The 15,272-nt window shown below is 42.9% G+C and overlaps 1 protein-coding gene across 4 annotated transcripts in view; it reads right to left on the reverse strand.

Moving 5' to 3' along the window:
* The window catches only part of LOC147115304 (septin-7), a 154,927-nt gene that overhangs the window by 24,531 nt on the left and 115,124 nt on the right, over positions 1-15,272 (reverse strand). For all 4 annotated transcript variants that reach the window (XM_085993729.1, XM_085993728.1, XM_085993726.1 and 1 more), the window contains exons 7-8: positions 14,501-14,597; positions 4,330-4,381 (exon numbers count right to left, since the gene is read on the reverse strand). In XM_085993729.1, the coding sequence (XP_085849855.1) occupies positions 4,330-4,381; positions 14,501-14,597 (149 nt within the window). The remainder of the gene's footprint in view (positions 1-4,329; positions 4,382-14,500; positions 14,598-15,272) is intronic.

Here is a 15,272-nt window from a genome sequence, read left to right on the forward strand (position 1 = left end):
GGTTGTTCTCCTTGGAGGAGAGAAGGCGAAGGGGAGATTTGATAGAGGCGTTTAAAATCATGAAGGGTTTTAGATGGAGGAAATAAAGAGAAACTATTTCCAAAGGGTGGTGGATACAGAGTGAATAGTAGCCTTCAAAAGGAAATTAGATAATTACTTGGGAGAAAAAATTGCAGGGATATGGGGAGTGTGACTAACTGGATTGCTCTTCGAAAGAGCCAGCGCAGACTCAATGGGCCGAATGGCCTCCTTCTGTGCTGTACTATTCTAGGATTTTAAAGGGCTGTCTTCTCTTGTAGCTTAAGTTACAACTGCTAAGTAGCCAGGCTCTCTGGGTATGGAAAATTTGAGATGGAGCTAGGATGTCGAGCAACCAGGAAATGGTGGACATGCAATTTGTATTGGTGTTCAGAGAAGCTGCTGCTGATACGCTCCCAGATGAGGGGGTTAAATTTCCAGGAATTGAGAAAGGAAATTAAGGGCAATAGTAATGACTAATAGTGAAGCGATGCAAACTGTGTTGAAGGCACTGCTAAAGGATACTGCCAGGGTCTGAATAACCTGCCAAAACAAAATTGGACATGTCCTGGTAGATCTTTAAGGAACCATTAGAACCAGGACAAGAGAGAAGGGAACATAATACCCATCTGTAAAAGGGGGTAAAGGGACTGGCCTAGAAATTCCAGATAGTTCAGTCCAACTTCTGTCGTGAGCAAAATGCTGGACATTATCCTGAAGGGTATTGTGAAACACCCAAGTATGAAAGCATCAGGGCAAGGAGGCATGGCTTTATGGGAAAAGGAGATCACACTAAAAAGAACTTGGTGGCTATTGTTTAACAACAACTACTTGTATTTATATAGCACCTTTAATGTAGTAAATCATCCCAAGGTGCTTCACAGGAGCGTTATCAAACAAAATCCAACACCGAGTCACGTAAGGAGATGTTACGGTGGATGAAGAGAGGTAGGTTTTAAGGAGTGTCTTAGAGGAAAGAGAGGGAGAGAAGCAGAGAGGTTTAACAAGGTTAATCAGGAATAGCTGCGGCAGTTATTTACGAGGCTGCATATCGAAAGGGTGCTTGTCCGTGGAGCAGCGGCAGGAAGTGATTAGTGAGATGCTCCAGGTATTTGTGGACGGGACTTCTGCGTTCAAGTTGTATACCACAGATCTGGAAGTTCAGAGAGACAAAACTGCCAAAATGCTCCAATGACAAGGTGGGGGAGGGAGGTTTTCAACCAATCAAGAGCAGGCTGATCAGGTGCAGAACGATCTCGATGCATTGGGATGTTGGTCTGAGAAATGAAATTCAACAATGACAAGTGTAAATGTTTACAATTTTTAAATAGAGTTTTAATAGGGAATAAGGAGAGATTATTTCCTCTAGTGGGGGTGGGGGAGTCATCAATTTAAAACTGTCCGAGCGAGGAGTGGGGATAACAGAAACTTCTTTACACAGAGGGTTTTTGGAGCATGGAATGCATCACCACAGGGAGTGACTGAGGCAGAGACCATTGCTTCTTTTAAGGAAAGACTGGATTACATTTTTGAAGCAGAGAAATATAAAGGGCTATGGGGAGAAAACAGGGCAGTGGGATTAGTTATTGATTGGTCTAAAGAGCTGAACGGCCTCCTATTACGCTGTAAACATCAAAACAAAAGCAAAATACTGCGGATGCTGGAAATACTCAGCATGTCAGGCAGCATCTGTGGAGACAGAAACAAAGTTAACGTTTCAGGTCGATGACCTTGCATCAGAACTGGAAAAAGTTAGAGATGTAACAAGTTTTAACCAAGTACAGAGTCAGGGAAAGGGGTGGGGAGAACAAACGCAAAGGGCTGTGATAGGGTGGAAAGCAGGAGATTAATCTCATCCCTTCCCACCGTCCGGGCCCCAAACACCCCTTCCAGGTGAAACAGTGATTTACTTGTACTTCTTTCAATTTAGTATACTGTAGTTGCTGCTCACTGCGCGGTCTCCTCTACATTGGGGAGATCAATCACAGATTGGGTGACCGCTTTGTGGAACACCTCCGTAAGCCTGACCCCGAGCTTCCGGTTGGCTGTCATTTTAATTCTCCGCTGCACTCCCACTGAGCTCTCGGTCGTCAGCCTGTTCTAATGAAGATCAATGTAAGCTGGAGGAACAGCACCTCATTTTTCGATAAGGCACTTTACAGCCTTCCAGACTCAACATCGAGTTCAACAATTTCAGATCATAACCTCTGCCGCCATTTTTTCGGACAGCAGCTGTTCGTAATGATTCTGCTATTCCCATTTACACCTCTTCTAGACCCATCTTTTGTTTCTTTACTTATTCCATTACCATCTCCTTTTGTCTTGCATCGTCATCCCTTTGTCATTTAATCTCTCCTACCTCCCACCCTATCGGATGTTCCCCATTGTTCTTTCCTCCTCTCACCCCTTTCCTTGCCTCTGTACTTGCTTAAATCCTGTTACATCTCGAACCTTTCAGTTGCGAGGACAGGTCATCGACCTGAAACGTTAACTCTGTTTCTCTCCCCACAGATGCTGCCTGACCTGAGTATTCCCAGCATTTCTGTTTTTAATGCTGAAAACATTAATGGTTCTGTGGAACACAAAGTGATGAGAAAGGGGAACAGTGTGGCAGAGCCACTAAAGGACTCTGATCGTTTGTATATAATTCCCTGTAACAACATGTTAGCTACAGCCTGAGTCTGTATCTTTATTTATACTGTTTACTTGTACAGAGCGTGATTACTTTAACAGCGCGGGTAAACGCGGTGACGTCACGCCGTACATCACGTGATTCCCCCACTGGCGGGAAGAACGTGATGACGTCAACCACAGGACCAGCCAGCAGTCCTCGTGGAGCCTCCGAACTGAATAGACCTACACTCGATGTTCTCCTGCAGTTACTTGTTTAAACCGGTTAGTTTCCATTAAACCTCGTTTTGTTTAAGCGCCTGAGTGGACCTGTCTTTGGATAGGAACTAGACATTCCTACAACAGTACAGATTGGAACTATAAAATCAAGTGTTAGTCTACAGGATACAGCAAAGGAAAAGGATTTGGGGGTATTATGGACAGATTGTTGAATCCATCTGCCGAGTGTATGGCAGTAGTAGATAAGGTAAATAGGATCTTGGTTTATTTATCGCATGGAATAGAGCTAAATTAAAGAACATGATAACAGGGCTACTCAGAGCATTGGAACGACCCTGTGGGAAGTAACACGTGCATTTCTGACTGTCATATAACAGGAAGGGCATCCTGGTACTGCAAAAGGCTACCCATCTGATACCGGGCATCAGACACTTGAGCTACCGGAGACTACAGAAACTGAGTTTGTTTACACGAGCAAGAGGAAGATGACAAGTGAATCTTACAAATATGCAAGATCCTTAAGAACAGTGACAAGCTGAACCCGAGGAAACAGCTTACCATGACCCCAAGAATGATAATGAGGCCTGAGATGGTTCTCAGAAGTGGAAGGGTGAACTGAGAGAGGATATATTCACACAGTGAGGAATGTTTGGAATGGACGGTCAAGTAATTTTAAGGGTGAGCTGGATAGGCATTTGGCAAGAAAATCAATTAAGGGGTATAGGCAGAGAACTGTGTATTGGGTTATTGAACTCTTGGGATGGCCAGATGATGAGAAATTATCTTTTCCAGTCCTGGACATTCCCATGTTCCAACAAAATACTAGACAAGTATAACTCAAAGCATTGTTTTATTTTCAAATATCTACCAAGGCCAGTGAAGAACAGGTAGAAAATATTAAAATGTATACACAGGCAAATTATTTGCTACCATTGTAAATACTTCTGCTTTGCAGGAGATTGAAAATCAATTTTTTAATTCTCTGTAAAGTAGTACTGTTTATTACAACTGCTGGAAATGATAGATGTTGAAGCAAAGTTACAACAGTGCTACTGAGCGAGTTGATTGGCACATGTGCAGGGGAATTCATGGCATCTATAGACAATGCACAATCACTGAAAAAGTGCAAGAGCAAAAATATAAAACTACAGAACCACCAAACTAGGACCGAGACACTTTTGGAGAAGGAACCATATTGAACAGTATTTTGAATTATTGCACACACAAATCTGTTAAAACCTACTGTACTTCATGGGCTGATCTTCTCAAAAGTTGTTTGACGAGGCAATTTTCAAACACTGCTACTTCAGAATTTTATTTTAGCTACTGTTTCTCTATGAAAAAAAAAAATCTTCAAAATAAGGCCTAGCTTAATAACACCCGTCCCATGAGGCCAAAGCCGTGCCTGTAGTAACAATGCAGTGGCATTAAACGTTGATCAGTCAGACATGTCCACCTTACCTGATCAGCATGTTTCGTAGGATTGTGAAGTCGCAGTGCTCACTATTTTCAACTATAAGAAAGAAAATTTATTGTAGAAGTGAGTTTTATTTTGTACATATAGTCAGATGTACTGTACACTGTAGGAATATAAAGCGGTTAGTTACAGTGCAACAGTATCTTGACAAATGTTTGTAAATGCAGTACAAAAGCCTCACATTGTCTTCATACAAACTGTTTCCAGTAAGAAGACGTACGAGAAAATTTTTAAAGAACATTCATCGACAGTAACTTGAATGACCCATGTCTAAATACACTGCTTGGTATGGCATGCAGACGGCTTGCAGTTTCAGGGGATTCCAAGCTCCATGATCCAGCCAGTATTTAACTCAGACTGGTAGCAGGTTGTCAGAAATGATAGTTGTTTCACTATTCAGCTCATGCTGAAACAAGCTCTATTATTACGCTGAGAAAGCTGCTCAAATTTAAGTAGCACCAATATCTAATACAAAGTTTTCACGGCCACATTGTTGTATTAACCTTGTAGCCTCCACCGTGGCAGTGTAACACATTAAAAATAGTTCCAAAGAATCAATTCAAAAACAAAATAACCAAATGCTCGAGTACATCTTCAGCAAGTCAGGACAGAATCTGACTGTACATAAACTTCAAATTACTGTACTTTTGTTGAACAAAATAACTGATCAAAATAGCATTTTACTTACCCAATGGAAATATATAAAAGTAGCCATCATACCCCTATATACCAGACTGATACCTGGGATGGCAGGAATGACGTATGAGGAGAGATTGGGTCGATTGGGCTTGTACTCGCTGGAGTTTAGAAGAATGAGAGGGGATCTCATTGAAACTTATAAAATTCTGACAGGACTGGACAGACTAGATGCAGGAAGGATGTTCCTGATGGCAGGGGAGTCCAGAACCAGGGGTCACAGTCTAAGGATAAGGGGTAAGCCATTTAGGACTGAGATGAGGAGGAATTTCTTCACCCAGAGAGTGGTGAACCTGTGGAATTCTCTACCACAGAAGGCAGTTGAGGCCAATTCATTAAATATATTCAAGAAGGAGTTAGATATATTTCTTAAGCTAAAGGGATCAAGGGATATGGGGAGAAAGCAGGGACAGGGTACTGAATTTGGATGATCAGCCATGTGATCTCATTGAATGGCGGAGCGGGCTCGAGGGGCCGAATGGCCTACTCCTGCTCCTATCTTATGTTTCGATGTTGTGTATTTAGCTTGCTAGACATGAGCAATGCAAGTTACCAAAAAGGGCCCCATGAATCATATTTTTCACAGAAACAGCACGAGAACAAGCAAAGTTAGAAATCACAAGGTCAGCAATTGAAAGAAATAGAATGACTCCTATATGAAGTTTAAATAGCTTCAGCTCATTTGGTGACCCATAAAAGCAAACCTACCAACCCGACCACCTCCTTGAAACCACCCCTCTGTATTTGTCTTGCTACCTGCTAAACCCTTCTCCCTTCCTCAAGGCAGTTCATTTCAGGGTACAGTTCCACACAGTGGTTAAAGTGCAACTTGTTAACAGGGGATACTCGGGCAGAGGTTATACAACGTTTCTGCGTGGGGACCCCCCTCCAAATAATGATGTCTCCCAACTTGCAGAAAACGATGACAGCAACCCAAAGTGAAAGTGAACCATGCTTGTTCGTGCAGAGCAACAGATAAAGTTAAATCAACAAATGCAGAATAAACACAGAATTCCTGAGATAGTGTGTTTGATTCACCAAGGAACAATCCACTGTGTGTATGGGAAAGTAAAACACTGGCTACACAAGGTAGATAACGAGCTACTTACACCAGTAAATTACTGCTTTGCCAAGAACATTACCTCAACAGAATTTGATCACATTACAGTGAAACTCCATTACAAATGTGTTGGGGCTGCTGATTTTGGTTGTAGATAGGGATTGATCTTGAAGTTGTGCTCCTCTATTGGTTATAAAAATTGTTACAAACTATATTAGAAAAATGTGGAAAAATCAATGCTGCCCGTCTCCATTAAAAAAAACCCCCAGAAAAGTGAAATCTATTTACTCTGAAGAAAACATGTCAATAACTTAAGTGGGGGGGGGGGCGTGAAAGATGCCAATGATAACTTCAAAAACAGAAAACTGCTATGGTAGTGTCCAAGGGTGCCAGGGTTATGGAAATTATAATCAATTTCGCATGGGTTGTTTCCTGTTGACTCGGGTTTAAAAGTTGGACAAACTCGTCTCCCTCCCTTCCTCTCCTCCACACTTGCACTAATTAAAAAAACTTTACTATGAATTAGAAAAACTTTACTACGAATTATATGTATAAAATCATCAACTGTCCTAATCTCTCAATTGTGCTGTCTCCACCCACGAGAACACAGTAAATTTTATCCCAGTTTTAAAAAAAAATATATAAAAGATTCACAATTTCTAGTGGCGAGTACATCTCACCAATGCTTGCCATGCCGAAATATTCTCCTGGGCCGTTTTCTAACAGGGTCACCATGTGGAAAGATACTATGCACTACCCTCTGCTGCAAATGCACCAAGTTTTAACTGTAAGCAGCAACTTTTGCACAGTGCAGACAAGGTTCGAGTTTATTACATCTAGTTTGGATGTTAAGTGACATATATGGCACACAACGGTGGAAAACAAAATTAGCCGATTAACAAATAATTATCAGTTTATTGTTCAAAAAGATTGCAGTTCACGGATGAAAGAACAAAATTTGGGACATGGGTACGCTGGTGGGTCGATGCTGAACTTTCACCTCTGGTATTTGCATTAAAATCTAGACCACACTGACGCAATGAAAGTCTCTCTTCTGCTAACTGCAAAGGTTCTACATGAACTGAGCCCCAAGAGATTCAACCCGGCTCCTGCTGGGCACAGACCGCAGCACAAAACTGCCCTTCATCTTGTCCTACGTTGACAACCTTATTCCGAGGCCACACAATGTGTGGGAAATGGAAATGCAACACTGGTGCTGAAACACATTGGGAAGGAAGAGATGGAGCTATACTGGTCTAGTCTGGTTGTGGCTATTGAATGGTCAATGCGGAGTGTGCATCCCAGTACTAACATTCCTCACCTGCAAGAGTTGTTTCTTAAAGCACAACACGTGTTCAGCATCAGAATGGTAAAACTCAATTTCCAGCCCTTCTATTCCAGGTGAAGGTCAGTGAGCTCAATATATAGAGGTACCTGGGAAAGCAGCAAGATGCACCCCTGGAGGTAAATACAGGAAACTTTGGTTTATCCGGAGGTTAACTGTCCGGAATGCTCGACCCACCGGCAAAAATCAGGAGCCAGTGTTAGGTTTTTTTTCTTCTCGTTGCTTTTTTTTTTTCCACCAGTCAAGCTCTGCAAGGTCTCGCTGAAGCTGTTGCTAAGCTAGAGATACTTGCAAGGTACGGCCGACTGTTCAGAAGCTGTTGCAACAGGGTTTGTTGCCAGATACAGAGCTCAAAAGCTCTATGTTTCAACATTAGCGCTGGTTTGTCTGGCAGTTTTGAGGAACGGCAACAGCTCGGTCCCATCGGTGCCGGATAGCACAAAGTTTCCTGTATCTGGGGTGGGTAGGAAGTGTAGTCCTCTCGTGCAATTTTGCCCAACCACTTCAGATTTCTGAAATGCGAGAAAGGAAAACCTAAGGATTTCCTACAATAGAACACTGTATCCTCCAATCGTCATTGTTCCCTTCCTAAAGATGCCAACTTCTGATGGAGTATAGGTTCAACAGACCACCTCTGGTAGCCTTGCTTGCCAAATTGTCAATTATTCTTCTGTGAACCAGCACAGTGAGTGGTGGCAAGCAACAGGATCATGGAGAGCATTGTTACTCAGCCTGATCCTGTATTCACCCATTGTGAACATCACACACAATGGAAACTCAATCGAGGCCAATGGATGCCAATCAGGAGAGGGAACCTTGGTCAATCTTCCCCCTCCCTAGCAGAGGGGCACTGAGGCTAATTGCAGCAACCCTAACTCTTGTGGAGGAGATCAGTTAAATCAGCATACGAGAATAAACTTTCCTTTAGTACTTCGCTTAGTGCATCACAGAGTATATTGATCCATCAACGTAGTGCAAGATTAGGGACAGTTTTGTGCTGTGCCTGTACCCAGTAAGAACTGGGGGAGTTTTACCAGAGACACAAACAAATTGCCTTAAGGGCAGATTTAAACCAGAATCAACCAAGCTTAAATTTGCTATCTAGAACAGTTAGACATCACATGAGTACACGAGACCATGAGCAGGACAAAAGATTTTCATATGAAAGTCAACTGTAGACTATTATTCCATCTTTCCAACAGCAGAGAGAGACAGGACCCATAAGATTACCAGTCATTGTTTAAATCACATCTCCATCGCTCAAGAGGGGTCTTGGTCACCGTCCTTTCCGAGTGCTGCCACCGCGAACACAACAGAAAGCACGATCCAACAGCCATTTCCTGATCCACATCTCAGCAGCAATCTACAGGGACGAGATATCATCTTCCAATCTCATTTCTCCACTGGTGCAGCTGCTACTGCACCCAAGCCAGGCCCCTCAATTTCCTGACAGCAGCGCACTTCAAAGACGGGAAGCATTTCCTCTGGAACTCGTGCCTGGAAACATTGCTCGTGTTCACTACATTCAACTCCTTCTACATACAAAGACATTTTTCGTTTAAGGTTTACAAGGATGCACATTCTGTACCTGCCTTTAATTCTAGCAGAATAAATAAACGCAACCTCTTTGAAGCTTTCAATTGGTACTTGCCCTGGAATTATATTTCCCACGAAGGCATGTGCAGAGGCTTCTGAACTGCTTTCCAAAGCAACTAGAACAGTTACAAATCCATTACTGAAATAGAATTCTGAGTGGATAGATTAAATATCGTTTGTACTCCCTAACGCATTATCTGATCCACTGATAGACAATGAGTACAAGATTAACTTTAAATTCAAGCAAAAGAAATCTCTTGCTGCTAAACAGATGTTTAAATTAGTTATACAAATAGGAAACTGAAAGCAGCAAGTCCAAAGATAAGGTAAAGTCAGAAACAAGCTTCCTCCCCAGTGTACCTCAAATCTGATCTTACTCACCCATGTGCAATACATAACCCCAAAAGGCGTGATCCCACCAGCAAGCATATCTTCCCCTCACCTCCCCTTTCAGCATTCCGAAGGGACCGCTCCCCCCCGCAACACCCTGGTTCACTCCTCTATCACCCCTTCCCCCAGCACCTTCCCGTGCAAGCGCAGGACATGCAACACACGCCCTTATACCTCCCCCCTTCCCACTTATCCAGGGCCCCAAACACTCCTTCCAGGTGAAACAGTGATTTACTTGTACTTCTTGCAATCTAGTATACTGTATTCACAGCTCACGATGCGGTCTCCTCTACACTGGGGAAGACCAAACGCAGATTGGGTGACCGCTTTGCGGAACACCTCTATTCAGTCCGTAAGGGGCACCCCGAGCTCCCGGTGGCCTGTCACTTTAATTCACCGCCCCACTCCCACTCAGACCTCACCGTCCTCGGCCTCTTGCATTGTTCCACTGAAGCTCAGTGTAAGCTCGAGGAACAGCACCTCATCTTTCAATTAGGCACTCTACAGCCGTCTGGACACAGTTCAACAATTTCAGACCATAACCTCTACCCCTATTTCCCACCCCCCCAATTCATTTTACTTTATTTATTTATTTATTTTTACACTTCATCTAGAGTCATCTTTTGTTTCGTAACTTGTCCCATTATCATCTCCCTTTGCCTTTCACCGTCTCTTAATCTCTCCTGCCTTCCACCCCATCACAGACCTTCCCTTTGTTCTTTCCTCCCCTCCCCACTCTCCCTGCCCCTGCACTTGCTTAAAACCTGTTCCATCTCCAGCTTTTTCCAGTTTTGACGAAGGGTCATCGACCTGAAACGTTAACTCTGTTTCTCTCTCCACAGATGCTGCCTGACCTGCTGGGTATTTCCAGCATTGTGTGTTTTTACCCCAAAAACTGTACTGCGAACTCCAGGGAAAATCATCTGTACAGAATACAAGCTGCCCTCACCCACATGGCTTTGGAATGGTGATGGGGCATTGCAAGAACAATAGTGCAGGAGAGATGGCTTCTTGCATTTCCTGTTGTAGTTATACTGGTTTAGTTCATTTGCTGCACGTCAAGCAGCTAAACAAACGACACCATTCCCAAATGGTTTCATTTTAGTATCTGTATATAATGTGAATCTCTACTTCTGGGCAGTGTTTTGATAATCGATAACAGTTCATCGCAGAATCATAGAAATTTACAGCACAGGTGGTCATTCGGCTCATCTGGTCCACGACGGCCGACAGAGCGATCCAGCCTAATCCCACTTTCCAGCACTTGGTCCGTATCCTTGTAGGTTACGGCACTTCGGTGCCTATCCAAGTACTTATTAAATGTGATGAGGGTCTCTGCCTCTACCACCCATTCAGGCAGTGAGTTCCAGACCCCCACCACCCTCTGGGTGAAAACATTCCCCCTCAGATCCCCTCTAATCCTCCTACCAATTACTTCAAATCAATGTCCCCTGGTTATCGACCCCTCTGCCAAGGGAAATAGGTCCTTCCTAGCCACTCTATCTAGGCCCATGATTTTATACACCTCAATTAAATCTCCCCTCAGCCTCCTCTGTTGCAAAGAAAACCCCAGCCTATCCGATCTTTCCTCAAAGCTAAAATTCCCCAGCCCAGGCAACATCCTCATAAATCTCCTCTGCACCCACTCTAGTGCAATCACATCCTTCCTGTAATGTGGTGACCAGAACTGCATGCAGTACTCTAGCTGTGGCCTAACTAGTGTTTTATACAGTTCAAGCGTAACCTCCCTGCTCTTATATTCTATGCCTCGGCTAATAAAGGCAAGTATCCCGTATGTCTTCTTAACCACCTTCTCGACCTGTCCTGCTACCTTCAGGGATCTGTGGACATGCACTCCAAGGTCCTTCTGATCCTCTACACTTCTCAGTGTCCCACCATTTATTGTGTATTCCTTTGCCTTGTTAGCCCTCCCCAAATGCATTACCTCACACTTCTCCGGATTGAATTCCATTTGCCACTGTTCTGTCCATGAGACCAGTCCATTGATATCTTCCTGCAGTCTACAGCTTTCTTCTTTATCAACCACACAGCCAATTTTATGTATCATCTGCAAACTTCTTAATCATACTTCCTACATTCACGTCTAAATCATTGATATATACCACAAAAAGCAAAGGACCCAGTACTGAGCCCTGCGGAACCCCACTGGAAACAGCCTTCCAGTCACAAAAGCACCCATCGACCATTACCCTTTGTTTCCTGCCTCTGAGCCAATTTTGGATCCAATTTGCCACTTTGCCTTGGATCCCATGGGCTTTAACTTTCCTGACCAGTCTGCCAAGCAGGACCTTATTAAAAGCCTTGCTAAAATCCATATAGACGACATCAAACACACTACCCTCATGGAATTTTTTTGAGGAGGTAACAAGGAGGGTCAATCAAGTTAAGTCAGACACGACCTTCCCTTAACAAATCCGTGTTGACGGTCCCTGATTAATCCGTATCTTTCTAAATGAAGATTTATCCTGCCCCTCAGAATTTTATCCATAATTTCCCCACCACGGAGGTTAGGCAGACTGGTCTGTAATTACTTGGTCTATCCCTTTCTCCCTTTTTAAACAACGGTACCACGTTAGCAGTCCTCCAGTACCACACCTGTAACCAGAGAGAACAAAATACAGATGCAGCATTTTAACAGCAAGTCCAAATAGGTAGAGCCGGTAATTAACAGCAAGATGAACTGCTCGAAATTTTTATTTGATTTGAATGCCATTACACACATTTAACAGTAGTGTTGCATCATGAAACAATGCCAAAACAATTTGGCAAAGAGAGATGAATACATTCTTCACACTAAAATTGGAAGAAAAAGTACACAGTGGAAGAGCAGAGGTGCATTAAAGAATTTAACCAACTATTTTACCAGAGAATAGCAGTTGGGTTAGGGCAAGATTGGTACAGGAAACGCGTTTAAACGGCACCTAAATATCCGGAATTCTCTATTAACCAGCAAAATTCTCACTCCGAAAACACCACCTCAATAACCGGCAATATTGCCGAGTCCGAGTCTCCCGCGGTGGCCGAGTTAGTCAGTGGGGGTAGTTCTCCAAACCACTACTACTTGGCTTCTTGGCGCTGTTGGAAGTCGGAACACCTCAATACCCCTGTAACAGGAGTCTGACTCTCCCGCGCTGCCGGGAGTCTCTTCTGATCCGCCATTTTACAGGGGTACTGTGTGTCTCCCACGCTGCTGGTAGCCATTGCATTGCATTAACTGGCAGTACTGTACTTAATCAAGCATCTTCCACCATCCATTTAACACAACATTCTGTAGGTGAGTATCCAATTACTGTATACTGCACATCTCGATTTTTAAAAATTTTTCTTTGTTAAAAATAGCCTCGGTCGATAACCCTCTCCATCATCCGGGATTTTTGATCAACCGGCAACACGCCGGTCCCGTCAGTGCCAGATACGAAAGAGTTTCCTGTATATAGAATTACGTGGCGTCTACAGCACGGAAACAGGCTCCACACAAGGGTCTTCCCACCCCTCTTCATTTCACCCCATCAGCATCTCTCTCTATTCCTTGCTCCCTCGTGCTTATCTAGCTTCCCCTTAAATGTAACTTGCCTCAATTACTCCTTGTGGTAGCAAGTTCCACATTCTTATCACACACTGGGTAGAACAATTAATGCAATGAAGTCATGCTTTATTTTGTTTTTACTGCAGAATACAGGGAGTGTTAAAATTCAGAACCAAGTTGTACGAGAATTACAATCAAAGGAGCCCCAATGCAAGTGATTCAATGGTTTGAAGTATAAAGGGCGAAGATAAACAATGTAAATGACCCTCTTGTCTGATCCTCTGATGAAATGGGGCAGAACTTGCAGGTTGGAGGGCTTTATGAAAATAAACAATAAGAGAACTCTTCTGTCCAGGAGAATGACTTGGTGACTTCTGCCTAAATCATGTGGGCCAGTGCACACAGTAAAAAAAATAATCTACATACAGCAAGCACTGCAGAGCTAATACGACCATACTACATTGTGCAAGGCAATAAAATACAAAGCCAACTATGAAAAATTAGATACAAGTTAACAGTAAACAAATATCTTGAAGTTCAGATATGTGAACTTTTGCTCATCCGTCAAATGTTAAAAATATAATCCAAGTAAAATGCACAGGGTTTGCATTGCTGGTAAAATAAACTGCCAATGCAAGTCATTAATTATACCATGACACAAACCAAGATTCTTGCCAAGAAACTGGAATGCCGTGTCGAAACCTACACTTTTCAATTTAGAAATCTAAAAAAAAAACGCAAGTCGCCCTCTATACATGAACCATATGTTGATTTCTCCAATATGGAAACAGCCATCAATGCTAAAAAGCCATTAACCAAAAAATCATTTGCACTGATTTTCACCAATTGCCCTATTTTGTACAATTATAAATTTAAAAAATGAATTATGCAAGTTTTCCAAATGCTTTTAAAAAACTGACCAGCTATGCAAAGGTCAGGCCTACAGTGAACACTTATCTTTGGGGTATTACCTCCTGTGAATGACTGGGCTCAAAATACCACACAGCTTTCACAGAATTTATTTTCTGCTTCTACCCGATTAGAGTCAGTCATGTTTCAGCGGGCAGCACTCTCACCTCGGAGTCAGAAGGTGGTGGGTTCAAGTCCCACTCCAGGGACTTGAGCACATAATCTAGGCCGACATTACTGCAGCTCTGAGCGAATGCTCCTGGCCAATATTTATCCCGCAACCAAACAGATTATCTGGTCATTATCACATTGCTGTTTGTGGGAGCTTGCTGTGCGCAAATTGGCTGCCGCGTTTCCCTAGATTACAACAGCGACTACACTTAAAAAGTACTTCATTGGCTGTAAAGCGCTTTGGGACGTCCTGTGGTCATGGGGGGGCGCTATAGAAATGCAAGTCTTCATTAACGTACTATGTGAACGGATGAGAACACCATGCACCACATAAATTTGAATCAAGTTTAAAATGTTGTAGAAATAATACCTCTGCTGGCAAATGATTCAAATTATAAACACAAACTTCAACAGTACAAGAAAGAGGCTAAAGAGGCTTACCCTCTGCAACTCCCCAAGGATACTGTCTTCCCCTGACTCGCTTTCCATTCACCTCTATGGTGGCATTACTACCTACAACAGCAAGAGGTAAACGATCCTGGAAAAGATTATTCACATAGATCAGTACAAAAATAATTTACCAAACAAAAAATTATTAAAACTGTTTTAAGCTGGTGGAAAAAGATAAGCTTGTTAGGCTTAAATTGGAGGTCCAGATAAGCCTCCACATATATCTTACTTAGGGCTAAACCAGTACCCACGCTTCTAAAAACTCTAAAAGATCATCTTACATACACTTAAGTGAAAAAATACAGAAGTTATGCTAAACCTTTATAAATCACTGGGGAGCTGCAGTTGGAATATTGTGTCCAATTCTGGGCACCACACTTTAGAAAAGGATGTCAAGGCCTTGGAGAGGGTGCAGAGGAGATTTACCAGAATGGTCGCAGGGATGAGGGGCTTAAGTTATCTGGAGAGACTGGAGAAACTGGGATTATTCTCCTTCAAGCAGAGACGGGTAAAGTGAGATTTAATAGAGGCATTCAAATTTATGAAGGGTTTTGAAGAGTAATTAAGGAGAAGCTGTTTCCACTGGCAGGAGGGTCAGTAATCAGAGGACACAGATTTAAGGGAATTAGCAGAAGAAGCAGGGGCAGGAAGGAGGAGAATTTTTTTTCAGCGAGTGATGATGATCTGGAATGCGCTGCCTGAAAGGGTGGTGGAAACAGATTCAATAGTAACTTTCAAAAGTGAATTGGATAAATACTTGAAA

The sequence above is a fragment of the Somniosus microcephalus genome, chromosome 7, assembly GCF_052327205.1.
Source record: "Somniosus microcephalus isolate GS21.2 chromosome 7, FLI_Smic_1.0, whole genome shotgun sequence".
NCBI classification, from domain to species: domain Eukaryota; kingdom Metazoa; phylum Chordata; class Chondrichthyes; order Squaliformes; family Somniosidae; genus Somniosus; species Somniosus microcephalus.